The sequence below is a fragment of the Aulonocara sp. 'chitande type north' Nkhata Bay genome, linkage group LG16, assembly GCF_057382095.1.
Source record: "Aulonocara sp. 'chitande type north' Nkhata Bay isolate Kocher_YH1m ecotype deep benthic linkage group LG16, A_spYH_male_GT1.1, whole genome shotgun sequence".
Taxonomy (NCBI): Eukaryota; Metazoa; Chordata; class Actinopteri; order Cichliformes; family Cichlidae; genus Aulonocara; species Aulonocara sp. 'chitande type north' Nkhata Bay.
In genome coordinates, this window is record NC_141359.1 from 21541188 (window position 1) to 21557004 (window position 15817).

The window sequence follows — 15817 nt, forward strand, 5'->3', positions numbered from 1 at the left end:
TATACATGAGAATAAGAATTCAAAGTGCTACGTAGAAAGATATATACATGAGTGCAGGTGGTGATCAGTGCCAAAACATGGAATCATGCAGTGAACACAGTGTAGGGTCATGAGTTAGTGGTGGGGACAGTCGTACGTTTATTGTTCATGTGTCCAACAGCAGAGGGGAAGAAACTGTTCTTATGGCGAGAGGTTCTGGTGCGAATGGACCGGAGCCTCCTGCCTGAGGGGAGCAGGTCAAACAGACTGTATCCAGGGTGAGAAGGGTCAGCTGAGATCCGAGCTGCACTCCGCAGTGTCCTGGAGGTGTGCAGGTCTCCTGTGTCCTCCTGCTCGTGAGCTGCAAATCATTTTCAGTAAACCAAGTAAACCATGTTAAAGGATGTTTTAACTCAGAGGAAAGAGAGGAGAGGAGACTTGCTGCAGGAGTTACAATCAAGGATGCACAGATGTGTCCTTTGCAGAAACCTTTGCTTCACAACCCTGGTACACATCTTCTGCTTGCTTGGTCACAATTTCTGTTTTAAATATATCAATAAAACACCAACAGATAGTTTGAGTCTGTCCTGCCTCCTTCCTGCTCTCCTCACACAACTGTGAAAGACTGAACACAAACTCTCTGAACCCTTAAACCGATTTCATAGTGTCAGCGTTCAACAATTGTGATAATAGTTTGTGTTTCTGATGTTTAACTGTCCGTTATTATAAAGTCAAACCTCATGAGCTCTGCTGCTGTTGTAGCCACACTCTCACCAAAACACTTTCAGTTCTCAGAAACGTCTTCAGTTCAACAATGAGGAAGAGGAGCGTCTCAGACCTGCTTTATGTTCTGTAGCTGCAGCTGTGTAATCAAATGATCTATTAGACATCAAAAGTCCAACTGTGGTGGCGGAGGTGTTTGACCCTTCAACAGAACCTTGTTATGTGCTTTCATTTTCTTACATTTTAAAGAAAGAGAAGCTGCATTAATAGAAACATTTATCTTAAACTTCACACATTCAACTTCCTCAGTCGTCTGTTTATTTTCAGGGAGTGAAACACATGAAGCTTAAGTTCAGCCTTCACGAGTACAATGAGGAAGACTTATAATCACACTTCTGTCTACTTCCTGGGTGTTTAGTGGCCAGAGCTTTTCATCACTTCCACTTTCGAACACTGTCCAGCTGATTGCTGACATCACTGGTCAAGTCCAATCGTCTTTCTCCCGGCCTTCTTCAAGACAATCAGCCTCCACTTCATGTACTTTAAATCTCCCTGCTCATCTTTCAATCTCCCTTCCAGACATGTTACTCAGCGCTCCATCCAATTCTCCATCTTAACCACCACCATGTCTGGACTGTGGGGGGTCCTGCCTAAATTCTTTCATCAGCTGGAATCCAATCAGCCGTGAAGGCCATCAGAGTCCAATCACCAAATAGCTTGACTGGATTCTGTTTATCAGTTAATCATCTTCAATTCATCCTAACAATCAGTATTTAAATCACTGTCAGTCTGTCACAAATGCTCTGTGGGAATAGACACAAAGTGCACCTGCTGAATGTGATTTCTCATTACAATAAATTATGTTTATAAAAATCATGAATTTCAGACACATGAAAAGCTGACATACTCAACCTATGAAACATTATCATCAGCAAAAATAACAACTGGATCCCTAAAGCTGTGATGAGGAAGTGACATCTCACTGATGACAGGAAGTACAAACAGTCTTACAGAGTCAACAGTTCAGAGGGTGTGACAGTCGAGATCAAGAACAAGAAAGAAGTGAGACAGAGAAGCACGATGGATGAATTCAGATGGATTCAAATGTTTTCATGTCTGATGCTCATGATTCAGATCGCAGGTAAGAAGACAGGAATCACGAGTTGAATCTATTAAAATGAACATCTTGCCAAGAATATTATATTTATTCCAAACATTACCAATATCCATTGATCCAAGTCGTTTCAATGAATGGGATAAAATAATATCGCGGTTTATATGGGGGGGGGAAGCGGCCGAGGGTTTGTTTTAAAACTTTACAATTACATAAGAAGGTGGGAGGATGGGGGTTGCCATCACTAAAAAATTATTATCGGGCTGCTCAGTTGAAAACGGTGGTTAATTGGTGTGATACAAGCTACCAAGCACACTGGAAGACTATAGAGGAGAATATGTTTTCCTCCCCAATACAAGCTGTCCTGATGGACTCGAATATTCGAAAATATATTGACAAGATTCATAACCCCTGGGTGTCGTGCACACTTAATATATGGAGAAAAGTCGTGAAAGAATTCAAACTTGAACAGGATTTGGCTTTATTCAAATGGTATGCATATGATTCTGACTTTGCCCCGAATAAATTGGACTCACGTTTTAAAAGCTGGCCTGCTAAAGGGTTATCTACATATGATAGTTTGATAAAGGATGGGAACCTTATTAGTTTTGACACGCTGAAACAGAGACACAATCTAGAAAAACAGGATTTTTTTCGATACTTGCAAATAAGACACTATATAAAGACAACAATCGGTCAGATGTCAAATACTAACGTGGAATTGGTAACTTTATTTAGACAGGCGTACAGTGGGGATGTTGACACAAGACTCATTTTTTTTTGGTACAATTTTTTTATGAATAAGCTTCCACACTCAACTGATTATGTGAAGATGTTATGGGAAAAGGAGGGAGGGATGTGTATTTCTAGGGAAGAATGGACTCAGATGTGGGAATGGCAATGGAGGAGTACTTCCTCCAAAAGCTGGAGGGAGTTCGGATGGAAAACTCTGATAAGGTTCTTTATCACTCCATGTCAAAAGGCTCACTATGATGGGAATCCTCCCGTGTGCTGGCGAAACTGTGGATACCAAGGAGCCCGTCACACCCATATTATGTGGGACTGTCCTGTGCTACGGACTTACTGGAAAGACATTCATGGTATATTACAAGGCATTTTTAACTGTACATTCCCTCAGGATATGAAGACAATTTTTTTTGGCTGTATACCGCAGAACTGGTCCAAAAATGACATATGTCTGTTAAGAGCTTTATTGGTTGCAAGTAAGAAATGTATAATAAAGAAATGGTCCTCGCAAGACATACCGACTTTGTCATTATGGTGGGAAATTACGTTAGAGATATATAGGATGGAGGAAGTAACAGCTCATGTTAATGACAGGATGGCCTGGTTCCATCTGTGTTGGGATAAGTGGGTCCAATACGTTAATACCTATAAACCGAATTTTCTCTTTAAAGCTTGAAACCACCAATTTAGTTAATTGTTTACTCCCGACAGAGCTTTCTCCTTTTATTTTATATATATATAATTTTTTTTCCTTTTTTTTTTCTTTCTCTTTCTTTCTATCTGCCTTTCTTTCTTCTCGTTTTGTTTCGTTTTTCTCTTGTAAACTGTGTTAATTAATGCCTGTAATCATCTTTATGAGGTAATATTGTAGAAATAAAGAATATAAAAAAAAAAAAAGAATACAGGAAACACTTAAATAGCAGTCAAACTAAATATTGTTCATATTATTACAGTCAACAACCTTTACAGTAAATAAGAGAGCTGAGCATGCTCTGTTTATGAACTTGTGTCTAAAATATCTTCACTCTAACTGTAAAAGTGCTGTATTCTAATGTCTATCATATTTCTCTTCAATCTTCTCAACAGTATCTGTAACTGAAGCCTCCATGTTTATTAAAGTTGGAGATGACGTCACTCTGCCTTGTGTGAATGTGATAGATGAGCAGAATAACTGTGATGGGACTACGTAGAGCTGATCACACTTGGACAGATTGGTGAACAAGCTAAAACTAAATCAGACAGACAGAGTTACAGTGAACTGTTCTCTGCTCATAAAGAAGCTCACAGTCGGGGATGTTGGTTGTTATTATTGTCGACAATACAAATTAGACAAAATACAATCTACACATACTCTGGTTCATCAGTCTTTGGTTGATCTCTCTGTTATTACCTGTGAGTATTTACATCAAAATATTTTCAGTTCAAATCTTTTCAGGACATAAAATGTTCAATAATCATACTGAAACTGATTAAGATAACTTGACTAATTTCCGCTCTGTTTGTCTCACTTTGTTACATTATGTTCACCAGTGACTGAACATAAGGACACTGATACGGTGACGTTAAGCTGCTCTGTGCTGACATATGAACAGTGTCATCACACAGTGAAGTGGCTGCTTACAGGTCGAGATGTGGACAAAGAGAACAAAGAAATAGTGACTTCACAGACTCACTGCGCTGCCACTGTGTCTTTTCTGAAGAATAATTATTTATACTCATCACGTCATAAAATATTGAAATGTGAAGTGACTGACACTAACACAAGAAGAGTGCAGCTGTTTACTTTCGACCGTCAGCCATCAGGTGAGGAAACAGCTGAGATCAGGATCAGCTGTTAATATAAGTAAAATCACATCAAACATTTACTTAAATATTTCAAGTGTGAAAGTAGAATATTGTTTCTCATGTTTACATCAGATGAGAAACATGAAAAACTTTTGTGCTTTTACTTTTTCATTTATTCAGGTGACACAAAAACAACAAAGAATCCAGCCAGAAAAACTGAAATAAGCACAAAATCAGAAACAACCCCAACAATGAAGAGTCCTTCAAAAGCAGGACTGAAGATTAAGCTGGTTGCATAAATATCTGTTTATTTTAAATTTATTTGAGCTTTTGAAATGATATGCAAATGAAAACTCACTTTAACTTTGTATATAAATACTTTTAAATACAAATCATATCACAGAAATTTGCACATTTATTAATAAAATGCTGTTACATTTTTAAAAGAAAGGAATTTACACGGAACAGAAAACTGCAACCAAATAATTTTAATAATCACATTTTTTGTGTTTGACAGATTTTTTGTTTCTTTGAGGTTCATTGTTGTCTCTGTGGGATTAGCAGCGCTTTTAATAACTGCTGCAACAGTCAATATAAGGACAAGACATAAAGGTACATTTAAGATTGAATGATTTTGAATTTTAAAACAAAACTGAAATTGACTTTCTTCTCTCATTTTAGGGAACAAAACTCAGATGGATGAAACCACAGTAAGTACAAATCTCAATAATCCTAAGGTTGTTATTCTGATCTTGTTATTTGATATTGTCATTGACCCATAACTGTGGATGATGATGTAGAAGTGTCTTTGGATAATGGGATTAAATAAACATGAACCAGCTGTCCCTCTCTGAGGGAGTGTTAACAAAAACAAAACTGCCTTCACAGAGACAGTTTTCATCCAGATATAACTGGACTGTGTCTGTTTTCCAGGGACTGAGTTTAAACCCTGCAGAGACTCAGTCTGCTCCTCAAACCAGCTGGGACTCGGTGTGATCACACACTTCACCCAGAGTTTAGACTACTTGTCAAAGTGTGCTCTGTAAATACAAATGTGTGTGACTCACTGTGAGAGCAGACGAGAGATAAGAAAGTTGGACAATGCAAAAATGTGTTTTAGTGCAACTGCAATTTTGTATTTACAGCTCACTTGTTTCAAAATTCCATTTTTTGAATAAATTGTTTGGATGATTGATGTTTGTTTTTTTTAAATAGCCTCATATTTAAATTTGTTTATTGATCTGAAACTTTCACATGTGAAAAACATACAAAAAAAGGAAATAAGGAAGAAGCCAAAGACTTTTTCACTCCACTGTAAATCAAGTAGTTGTAATCTTGAAGGAAGATTTCATGAATGCTGTTTCAGGGTGAAGAGAGTGTCCGTCATTATCACGAGTTTGAAGCTGGAAATCAAATGGATTATGTTGAAAGTTGTCAGTTTGTCGGCCCCGAAGGAAAAGACTATTTGTGGAGTAAGATGGATAAAGATGGAAATGTGCTAAACAGTGAAAAGAGTGTGTTGGGAAGATGGAACGAGTACTCTGAGGACCTGATGAATGTAAAAAATGAGAGAAAGAGGAGGATGAATGGTCAGTTAAAAGTGTCCAATGTTGGGGAAGTCCTGACGTGAAGGGAGCTTAGGAGCAGTTACAGCAAAGGCAGCATTAATCTGTTTATCAAACATTAGATTAGAGAAAAAAAAAACACTCCTAGGTTCCTTGCAAAGGTTTTTATTATTATTATTATGAATTCCTAAAGGGCCAAAGTCACAGCGGTCACAGGGACCAAACACAATCACCTCTGTTTTCTGTTCATTTAGGTTAAGGAAGTTAAAAGCCATCCATGCCATCCTCAACATCCTCCAAACAATCTAGCAAACCCTTCAGACGACTCACAGATTCACGTTTCAGTGGCAGGTAAATCTGTGAGTTGTCTGCATAGCAATGGAATGAGATCCCATGTTTTTCAAAAAATTGAACCCATGGGGAGCATATAAACAGAAAAGAGAACTGGACCAAGATTGGACTCCTTGAGGACCCCACAAGAAAGTGAGGCTTCTGAGGACGATGTTTCCCCCAATCTAACAGAAAAACTTTGGTTGGACAGGTAAGATTTAAACCACTCCAAAGCAGTCCCTTTGATTCTGACACAGTGCTCAAGCCGAGCGAGAAGAATCCCATCAAATGCAGCACTGAGGTCTAACAGTATTAAAATGGCAAAATCTCCCAAGTCAGAAAAGTTAAAAGGTCATTAAAAACTTTTACAAGAGCAGTTTCAGTGTTGTGGTGCGTTTTTAAAACCAGACTGAAATACTTCACTAATGCCATTTTTATCTAGAAAGGTCTGGAGCTGAAGAAGGACAACTTTCTTTAGGAATGTCTGGACTGACAACCAAACATATCAAGCTTCTGTGTTTGAGCCAGAGACTGCACTTGTGGGTGAACAATACAAACATTTTATATTTCTTATATCAGTAATGTAACTTGCAACAAAACGTTCTGGGAAGCTTAAACTTAGTTTCAGAATAATTAAATCTGAGACTTTGTTTTATTGAAAAGGTTAATAAAGTTTGAAATTGTATCAAAAATAAAACAAATTATTAAATAACACCGGCTACAATATTGGTAACATATGTGTGTTGTTCAACAGAACTTTTTCCCAGGCTTTTGTTTATATGCTCAGTCGAAAACCACTTTAACATAATTTTCAGCATAATTACTATTTTTTGTGACTATTCAGTACTTGAGTATAATTTATTGAATTATTTAGTAATAAATATGAAGTAAAAAGTTTTGATCACAAATGGGATTTTTCCAAAACTAAGCTTGCTTAATAGTTCTGAACTGTTACTGTAAAGTTTATAATAAAGTCATAATAACCTGATATTTAGAATCTCCATATATCATTTCCTTTATGCTTATATGTTGTCAAACAATGGCAGTAAGAAACATAGTGTTAAAATAGCTCTATATAGCATTATCTAATCTTGAGAAGAGGTCAAAGGTCAGTTATGGGGTCTTGCTATATGCTATGAGACAAACATAGCACAGTTGTAAGTATCATAGTTTCTAGGCTCTAAGGCTTTGTCAGTTTAATAGTGAGCTTTACAAGATTGATTTTCGTGCTAAAAGCTGGCACAGAACTAAGTTCGCTTATGACCACTAGAGCTGGAAACAACCTCAAGCAATCCTAAGGCTAATCAGCACGGCTAGCATTGTTAAATGTTGTCATTGCTAACATATAGCTGTTTAACAGCATAGTGAGTAGCGAGAACGCTAAGTTATTGTTAGCTTTTAAAAGAAAAATGTTGGCAACCGTAACCATGGCCTGCGGAGGGTATATAAATGCTGCACAAGGTTCCATTCGTCCCTTTACACTTGCTATTGGACTTGTTTTGACCTGCTCCAACCTCAGCCTGTGGAAAGTTAAGTTTTCGGAAAATATTTACTGAAAGCGGATTTGACTTGCTCGCCACAACAAGTACTTCATCTTTGGATTGTTTGTACTTGTTTTTCATACAGCAAAACCTGAAGATGGCTCGTCGTGGACTCGACAGCCCCCTGGACTTCGCTGCAGGTACTTTTAACATTTCTTCAGTTATTTTAAGAGCTACTAAATGACTGTAATAATTTAACAAGTTCCAGTGTGAATATCAAGTTTTAATGTTATCAAAATATGCTTATTCCAAGATTTTTCCCCGTAAATTGTTTGTATGCTTTAAATTTTCCGGGAGAGGTGTAGAAATTATTAACGACTGGTGTATGAATTTGAAAAAAAAGGTGTTACTTTGATTTGAAGGCTTCAAATTTGACACTTTTTTAATGATTTGGTTAAAAATAGCTTAACGGACTAAAATTTGTAAAATGCCCCAAAATCAGTCTCTGTGGTAACAGCATCTTCAGCATGTCATGACGTCAGAACACACAGGTGTAAACACACCAGATCCCGGTCCCTTCCTAACATCCTGTTCTTCTTGGATCAAAGGCTTTATTGAAATAAACTATAACTTTTCCCCTGCTACAAAACATGATAATAAAAAATAACAAAAATAAATGAATATAAAAAAGAATATGAAAACAGTAATCATAGTACAGTAGTAATAATGGTATCCTTATGTTATGCCACTACTATATCTTATTATATAGCAGTTAATGATGTGAACTTAGTTGACTTAGCTGTTTTTTGCTTGCATGAACAAGTAGAAGTGTCATTCAGTCTGACATAAATGTAGCCTAAAATGCTTTTCTCTCATCGTCTGCTCAAACTAACAGATGTAGCTCTGTTCCTTTAGCACTTGATGTTTATTACATTCTTAATGTTATTTTAAACTTGTTTCCTCACAGGTCGTCTCGACTACGTGGTTGAGCGTCCTGCAGAAGAAGGCCTTCCAGAGGTCATCAGGATCCTGGATGACTCTGATACCGAGCGTGTCAGTGAAGGTGAGTATGGTGAGTATATCCCTCTCCCATCCTCACCCTCTTCTCCTGAAGCACAGGATCCTGATGACAGTGAAGAGGAAGGTGAGTACCCTCCCTACATACCTGAGGACGTCGAAGAGGTGAGTGAAGACACTGACAATTCCTCTGACTGGAACAACTCAGAAGAGTGGGCCGATTGGCCTAGTGACGACTCGGGGTATGACACCATGGATGAGAGAGCTGATTCCCCTCTCATCCAGGAGCTCCCTCCAGAGCCGTTTTGGCACGATTGGCAACATCCTATTGCTCCAGGTGCTGCCCCGTTCGCCATGCCGCCTTTCGGCCAGGCCAACGCCCCACTCTTCCCGGTTGGTGATCCTTTAGCTTCTCCTGCTTCCTCTGCTCCTCCCTCAGCTGCTTCCTCTCCTGCTCCCTTAGCTGCTTCCTCCCCTGCTCCCTCAGCTCCTTCCTCTCCTGCTCCTTCTTCCGCTACTCTCTCAGCTTCTCCTTCAACCTCAGCTCTCACCTCCTCAGCAAAGAGAAGCGGAGACGACACCTGCACTGATGAGGTAAGTGCAAAGAGGTGCAAGGTAAGTGATGACACGTTTTATGGCCCTTCAACATCCTCGGGTTCTGTTGGTGTCAGACGCTTCTGGGAAAGGCCTTTTAACCTTTCACTTGATGACAGCGACTCTGACTAGATTATGTTAGAACTTGTTTTTAAGCTTTAAATGTTTAAGTTGGCCTTTGCAGTGTTTGTAAATGACTAACATTTTTTTCTCAAGCTCTAGCTCACCATGCAGGACAAAGGTAAGTCCGTACTTAATGTCAACACAAATAAGTAGAAAAGGTTTAAAATGATGTCGTGAACTGACTGTAGTCTCTTGTTTTTACATAAGGTATAGCCTGTGGCTCAGGGATCAGAGGTAAGGTAAAAACACATAACAGAAGAAAAGTAAAGTGAACAACTCTGTGATCTGTGAATTCATGCTTTTCTCTTTGTCTTTTTGTCTTCAGGTACTTTACACTTGTCCTCTCCCAGCATTCAGCACTTCAGACACTCAACGCCCAGGACGGAGCTAACACAGAGAGATACTCCACCCAGAAGACAGCCTTACCCCAACCCGATGAGAAGGATGGATGACCAAATGACAAACTGGAGAGTGGTGCTGTGTTCCAGCTATGTAAGTTATCACCTCACATTGGCTACAAACTGTCTTGAAGACTAAATCCTTCCAATAGCTGGTGTAAATCATCGTCCTACAGTACTGTAGGTTTAAGTTTAGTTATAGTTATTGTGTGTATATGTTGAGTTTAAAATTGCATTTTAACAACATGCTGCAGCTACCAACAATGGAAATGCTGTTTTGTGTTAAAATGACGTCTTTCTCGTGTTATTGCTTTGCAGGGCAGCTGAGAGTGGACAGAGCTGCACAGAGGACCAAAGATCCACTCTCAGCACTTCATACCTGACTGGCCACAGCACCACCCCTCTTCACCCAGGGTGAGGAGGGCCCTGACCCCACCTGCACAGAGGGAGTTGTGAACATGCACTTCTGTGTCGGTGGGTTTAGGAGCCTCCTCACACTCACACGGATGAAGACTGTCACTGGAAGATGTCTCCATTGCATCAGCAGGACGTAAGCATTTGTATAATATTACAGTTTGTGATGTTTTATACATGTTTTTATTGCTTCACTTCAAACTAGGAGATATAAAATAAACCAGTTTTCATAATATTTTCTGTGTATTTAGTTGTTTTCTTAATAAGTTATTTGGAACATCATTGCAACCTGTCAGCTTTTTATTGGGGATTTATAAAGTTGCTGGTGGCTCAAGTGTGTACAGTGGGGTGTTGTTTTTGTCACATGGTAAAAGTGACCTCATAGGGAGCAAAAAGAACAACTGAACAATTTGGGGATTCACAGACTTTGGTAATCATTAAAAGATGAAGAAAAATAGTTTTATGTGATCAGTTTTAAGTAGTGAGCAGCAATTTAATCAAATGCTGGGATGAAATGGGACAAAAGGGTCATGTGACAGCCACATTAGTTCCCTTCCCTCGTTTAACAATGTGTAAGCAGACTGCTTTAACCTGCAATTTACTGCATGTTATTAGGCTGCATGGTACAACCACAGTCTGCTAACCACCTGTGGTGAGCGAAGGTTTTGAGGCATTGTTCGAACTACTGATGAAGCTTTATCAATGCTTGTTAAGTTTCCCAACCACATTTCATCCCGATGGTCCAAGGCTTACATCTTTATGCTCACAAACGTGCTTCTGTAATTAACCAGTAACAAATGTATTACTTTAAGTTACAGTGTGAGGGGCACTGATGAACATAAATTAGATTTAACTTGATTATGTGTTTAGGTCAAGAGACACAGACCTTCATCTGTAAGAGGCTTTTCTTAAATGTCTGATCACGATGTTTGTGTTTGTCTGCAGCATCACTGCAGCAGAGAGGGTATAACACAAGGCCACAGTCACGTGGTATTCTGTCCTGCTATTAAGTGAATAAAATACTGAAACTCTGGCAGTAGACTGGAGCGAGGCAAAGAGTATGTAAAGGGACAATAAGAGGAAATGATGGGAGAAAAAAAAAAAAAAAAAAAAAAAAAAACATACATGTCTGAGAAACAAAGGAAGAAGAAAAATAAAAAAAAATGGTGGAAAAAAGGATTAGAGCCTAAATTCTAAAGCTGCAGCTTTGCATGCTGGCAGCTCCAAGATCTCACTGACATGTAATCATAGACTGAATAAACATAGGCCAGTGTGATGCCATTGATTTGTAGACTTTAATTTGTAACAAAGGGCAACCTCTGGGTACACACGACACAACACTGGGAAATATACCATTCACATCTGTGCCAAATTGAAACTCTCAAAACCTAAACTCTGCTGTCAAAACCTAACATTCCTTTGTCAAAATGTAACTGTTGACAAAATGACACATACTTGCATCATATGCAAACACTTACAGATCAGGGGGAGCACACTATTCTACTTTATATAAAACACTGCAGTCTTTCATTGTTTATTCAGAAGGCATATTTTCAGGAGACACATTTTCAAACAACCAAAACAACAAATAGGCCTACTCAGTATTGTACATTGCAGTACCATGAGAATGGGTGAATGACTGAATGTAGTGTAAAGCACTTTGGGGTCTTTAGGGACTGAGTAAAGCGCTATACAAATGCAGGCCATTTACCATGAATTCAGAGAAAGCAAAAAAAACCCAAAAAACACCATAATACAGTAATAGAAAAAACACCATACTGTAAACACAAAAAATCATGACAATTGTGCATACGTGGGCTCATGGATCCCGCCGTCTGTTGGCGTCTGGCCACAGGACCTCATCGACATCGCAAGCAATGTCTTCTCTCGCTAGGCACCGGGGAAAATATCCTCTTGCATGTCGAAACCATCCATGGATTGCTGTCACCTGAATGTCGCCGCAGGCCTGTTCCATTGCCTGCAGAAGAGGCATGCGGGCATGTGGTTGGCGGTCATATACACGCCATCTCCAAGCCGAAAAAAATTCCTCTATAGGGTTTAAAAATGGTGAGTAAGGGGCAAGTATACCACTTCAAGTTGGTTGTGGTTGGAGAACCAGGCCTGGACCAGAGCAGCCTGATGGAAACAAACCTGGGCTGATCTGGTCTGTTCTGTACAACTATGTTATGGAGAGCATCTAGAAATGTGAGTATATGTTGGCTGTTGTATGGACCTAGTTTTGCATGATGATGCAGAAGCCCTCGAAGGCTTATGGCGGCACACAATGTGACATTTCCCCTGCGCTGCCCTGGGACGTGCACAATTGCCTTTGACCAATGACATTACGACCCCGTCGTCTTGTTTTGCACAGGTCGAATCCAGCTTCATCAATGAAAATGAATTCATGAGGCTGTGCAACTCCATCCATGGCCAAGAGAACATATTACTGTACTACAGTGCTACACATACAGAACCCCATCACACAGGTACCTGTGTAGCTCTCAGAATGGATCCATGTGGTACTGATATGGTACATATTCAGCTGCTACTGGATTTCACCAATACTGTATTGTACATGTAAAGGACAGTTACACTTACCCATACATATTCAGCTCAAAGTCCTTTGACCCTGTCACTGTTCCTCTCAAATGGGACTCTGTAGAGCTGCTTCATGGTGATGCTGTGTTTTCCCAAGATGCGTCTGATGGTGGTGATGCTCACATGGTTTATGCTGTTGAACACTTGCCTGTCTGCAAGTATTTGCTTTCGTAGCTGGTGGAGACGGATGGCATTGTCTGCCCTCACTAGGTCCACAACGGCAAGTTCCTGCTGTTGTGTGAACAGGCGTTGGCGTCCTCCCCCAGAAGGTCTTCGAGTCAGTCTAGAGAAATACAACCACATATTGTCATCGCTTTGCTTATTTTTCTTACAGTACTTTACTGTATGTACTGTGTCATCCACTGTACTTCAATATAAGTAATCATGCTATGTTTCACAGAAACTACCACTTTGGCTGCAAAAGGAGCCTTAGCACCCTGCAATACCCTGTACACTTGATATGGTAATGGTATATACTGTAGAACAGTGCTATAAAAACCATCTGAGTGGAGTAGAAGGTAGAGAGGTGAAGACAGACCTGTTTTCTAGTCGGAATGTTCTTATTACAGATGCCACTGTGAAGCAGCTTAGATGTGGGTGGACTCTCTGCCCAGCTTCCCTCATAGTCAGGCCATGGTTGATGACATGGTCCACCAAAGTTGCTCTTATATCATCAGAAATATGGGTCCGTGCATGGCCTCTTCGACTTCGACTTCGACATCGACCTGCTCCTCCTCCTCCTCCTCTTGCTCTCCCTCCATCCATGCTTGCAAAGTTCTTGAATTGGCTAAACTGAGGGCTTTTTGTAGTTGGCTAATTGGTGTTCAGTTTTACAAGTAAGTGCCTTCAGGTGTGTATTTGAGTGGTTGCAATTACCCGATGTGTTTTGTATTTTGGGTACATGTGTTTTCCAAATGGCACCCTGAAATTTCATTTTGTGAACAAAGTGTCTTATGTATGAAATAGAGTGTAGCATGCAGGACCATGTGTGTTGCATAAAGGAGTAAGTGTGTTGCATAATTGCAACTAGGGTGCAAAGCAGCGCTTTTGTTTAAGGTAGGGGTACATGTGTTTGAGGTATGGTAACAAAAGCTTCAAGTTGTGTTACTTTAGTCTAAGCATGGGTTTGTAGTGTTCAAGCAACGGGCAAAAACTGTAATATCTCAAAAAGTATGAAAGGTATGACCACCAAAAGATACAGCTGGCATTAGCACAGGGAGCAGAACAGATTCAAGTTTAAATGGTGGAAATCGGCTGAAAACGGAGGGAGTAGTTAACCAGCAAAGGTCGGAGCAACTAGAATAAGGTAGAATAAAGTTTAAAGAGAAACAGGATCTCAATAGTGTGAATTCACACAATAAACAGAGGAGACAGTTTTCTGGTTGTATGAATCTCAAACATACTGGTTCCAGTCTGAGTACATATACTGGGTAAGTGACCTGGAAACTTACTGGAAGGTGACTCTAACGCATGATAGGTGGAGCAACATGTGAAACCACAGCCCCTAAATGTTTGTTTACACTGTCTTCTTGAAATATCTACTTGTGTGATTGTGTCTTAAAAATGTTCTGTGTCTTTAAAACAGAGAAACCTCTGCTTTTATATGAACTTTTCAGACGACTAAAAAGGACGATAACTAAAAGGTGTTTCTCGTAGTTCTGTCAGTCTGTGATAAATATCTTATAAAAATCATTGATGTGTCACAGCTGTGGCTGTCAAAAATGATCTTAAATAAATACAATGAACTTTGCAAATTCTTCTTTAAGCTGACTGTCCAGAGATAAGCTATCAAACCTGTGATCGATCAATATGCCAGATCTACAAGTTTTTTAACTGAAGGAAAAAAGTGTGTGACTGAGGAAAGTTAGTTTTGCAAAACACCCCAAAAACACATTTTCAAGAAAATGATAAAAGGAATCTTGAGTCTATGTAAACCTGTTTAGAGCAGATGGTTTACTTTATTTTTACAAACATATAAACTTCATAGAAAAAGTAAGGAAACTTATATTTGGACAATCAGTTCTTTGCTGTCGCACTTCTTGGCAAAAAATCTTATGCTACTGGAAAGTGTTGGGTCTGCGCTTCCACAGGCCCCGCTGCTTTAGAGACTTATTCCCGTTAATGAAACAAGACGAACAGCTCAACCGGTTTTTCACATGCTAGCAAGGGAAGGATCTCAGAGCAGCCCCTCTGCCCTCGGTGTCAGACCACTACGAAGAACCATCACGCCACAGCAGCCTTTTATTTCTGTGACACACCGTTTACACAAACACCCATTATAAAAAAAAACCTGTGGTTATAAAAGATAAGGCACTTTCATGTATACTTTCAGTTATCTCCTAAAAGCAGGAAAAGTTGATTTCAATCAATAAGAGACCCTCTGACTGAACTGTGCTTTATTTTAGGTCCCCTTCAGATATGCGATAACATGCTAAATGAAATATAACTCTCCAAATGATGCTATAATTGACTCTTGCACACAGGATGTAGGGAAGAAAAGTATTTAAACTTCAGTTTCACGTGGTTATTGCTTCAAGAACGTAAAATATGATTTTGTGAGTTTGAAAACACATAACATTGTGTGCTAAAATCCTTCAATTCAGAGCCTGGAGACATGCTTACAGCTGAGTTTTACTAAAGACATTGCCCATATTAGGAAAGAGACATGTGTTTGGCTTCACTGATTATGTAATTTTCTGGCCCTCTTTCAATGTGACAAATCAAATACAGTCCACTCCGGAGCTGCAGACATTTCACAACTCAGAAACCACAACCGAAAAAAAATCTGCTTGATTTATTTATGCACTTTGTAAAAGACATGATCCACTTTGTCTGACTTTCATTATCTGTATCATTATTATATTATATGTAAACAAGGAAAGCTTTCCCCTCATAGACATAGAAGTACTCCTGATAATTTTATCACAGCTGTGGTAATGTAAGCCACAG

At 39.3% G+C, this 15817-nt stretch overlaps 2 protein-coding genes, 1 long non-coding RNA gene and 1 pseudogene across 4 annotated transcripts in view; all 4 read left to right on the plus strand.

Moving 5' to 3' along the window:
- LOC147311439 (nectin-3-like protein) overlaps positions 1-15817 on the plus strand; it is a 95266-nt gene that overhangs the window by 48493 nt on the left and 30956 nt on the right. The window lies entirely within an intron of this gene.
- On the plus strand, positions 1783-5541 carry LOC147311441 (uncharacterized; annotated as a pseudogene).
- On the plus strand, positions 7596-9687 carry LOC147311442 (uncharacterized). Its single transcript, XM_086266579.1, has 2 exons — positions 7596-7924; positions 8692-9687. Exons 1-2 carry the CDS (start codon positions 7882-7884, stop codon positions 9465-9467), a joined length of 819 nt encoding a protein of 272 aa, XP_086122705.1. The 5' UTR covers positions 7596-7881; the 3' UTR covers positions 9468-9687.
- LOC147311443 (uncharacterized) lies at positions 9805-10505 on the plus strand. Its single transcript, XR_015125358.1, has 2 exons — positions 9805-9950; positions 10175-10505. It is a non-coding gene; the product is annotated as an uncharacterized LOC147311443 (long non-coding RNA).

Bases quoted from the DNA above. Each gene is read 5' to 3' on its own strand.
- LOC147311442 (XM_086266579.1), top strand. From the start codon at position 7,882: ATGGCTCGTCGTGGACTCGACAGCCCCCTGGACTTCGCTGCAG. The intron at 7,925-8,691 runs GTACTTTTAACA...GTTTCCTCACAG, and splicing joins CCCCCTGGACTTCGCTGCAG to GTCGTCTCGACTACGTGGTT.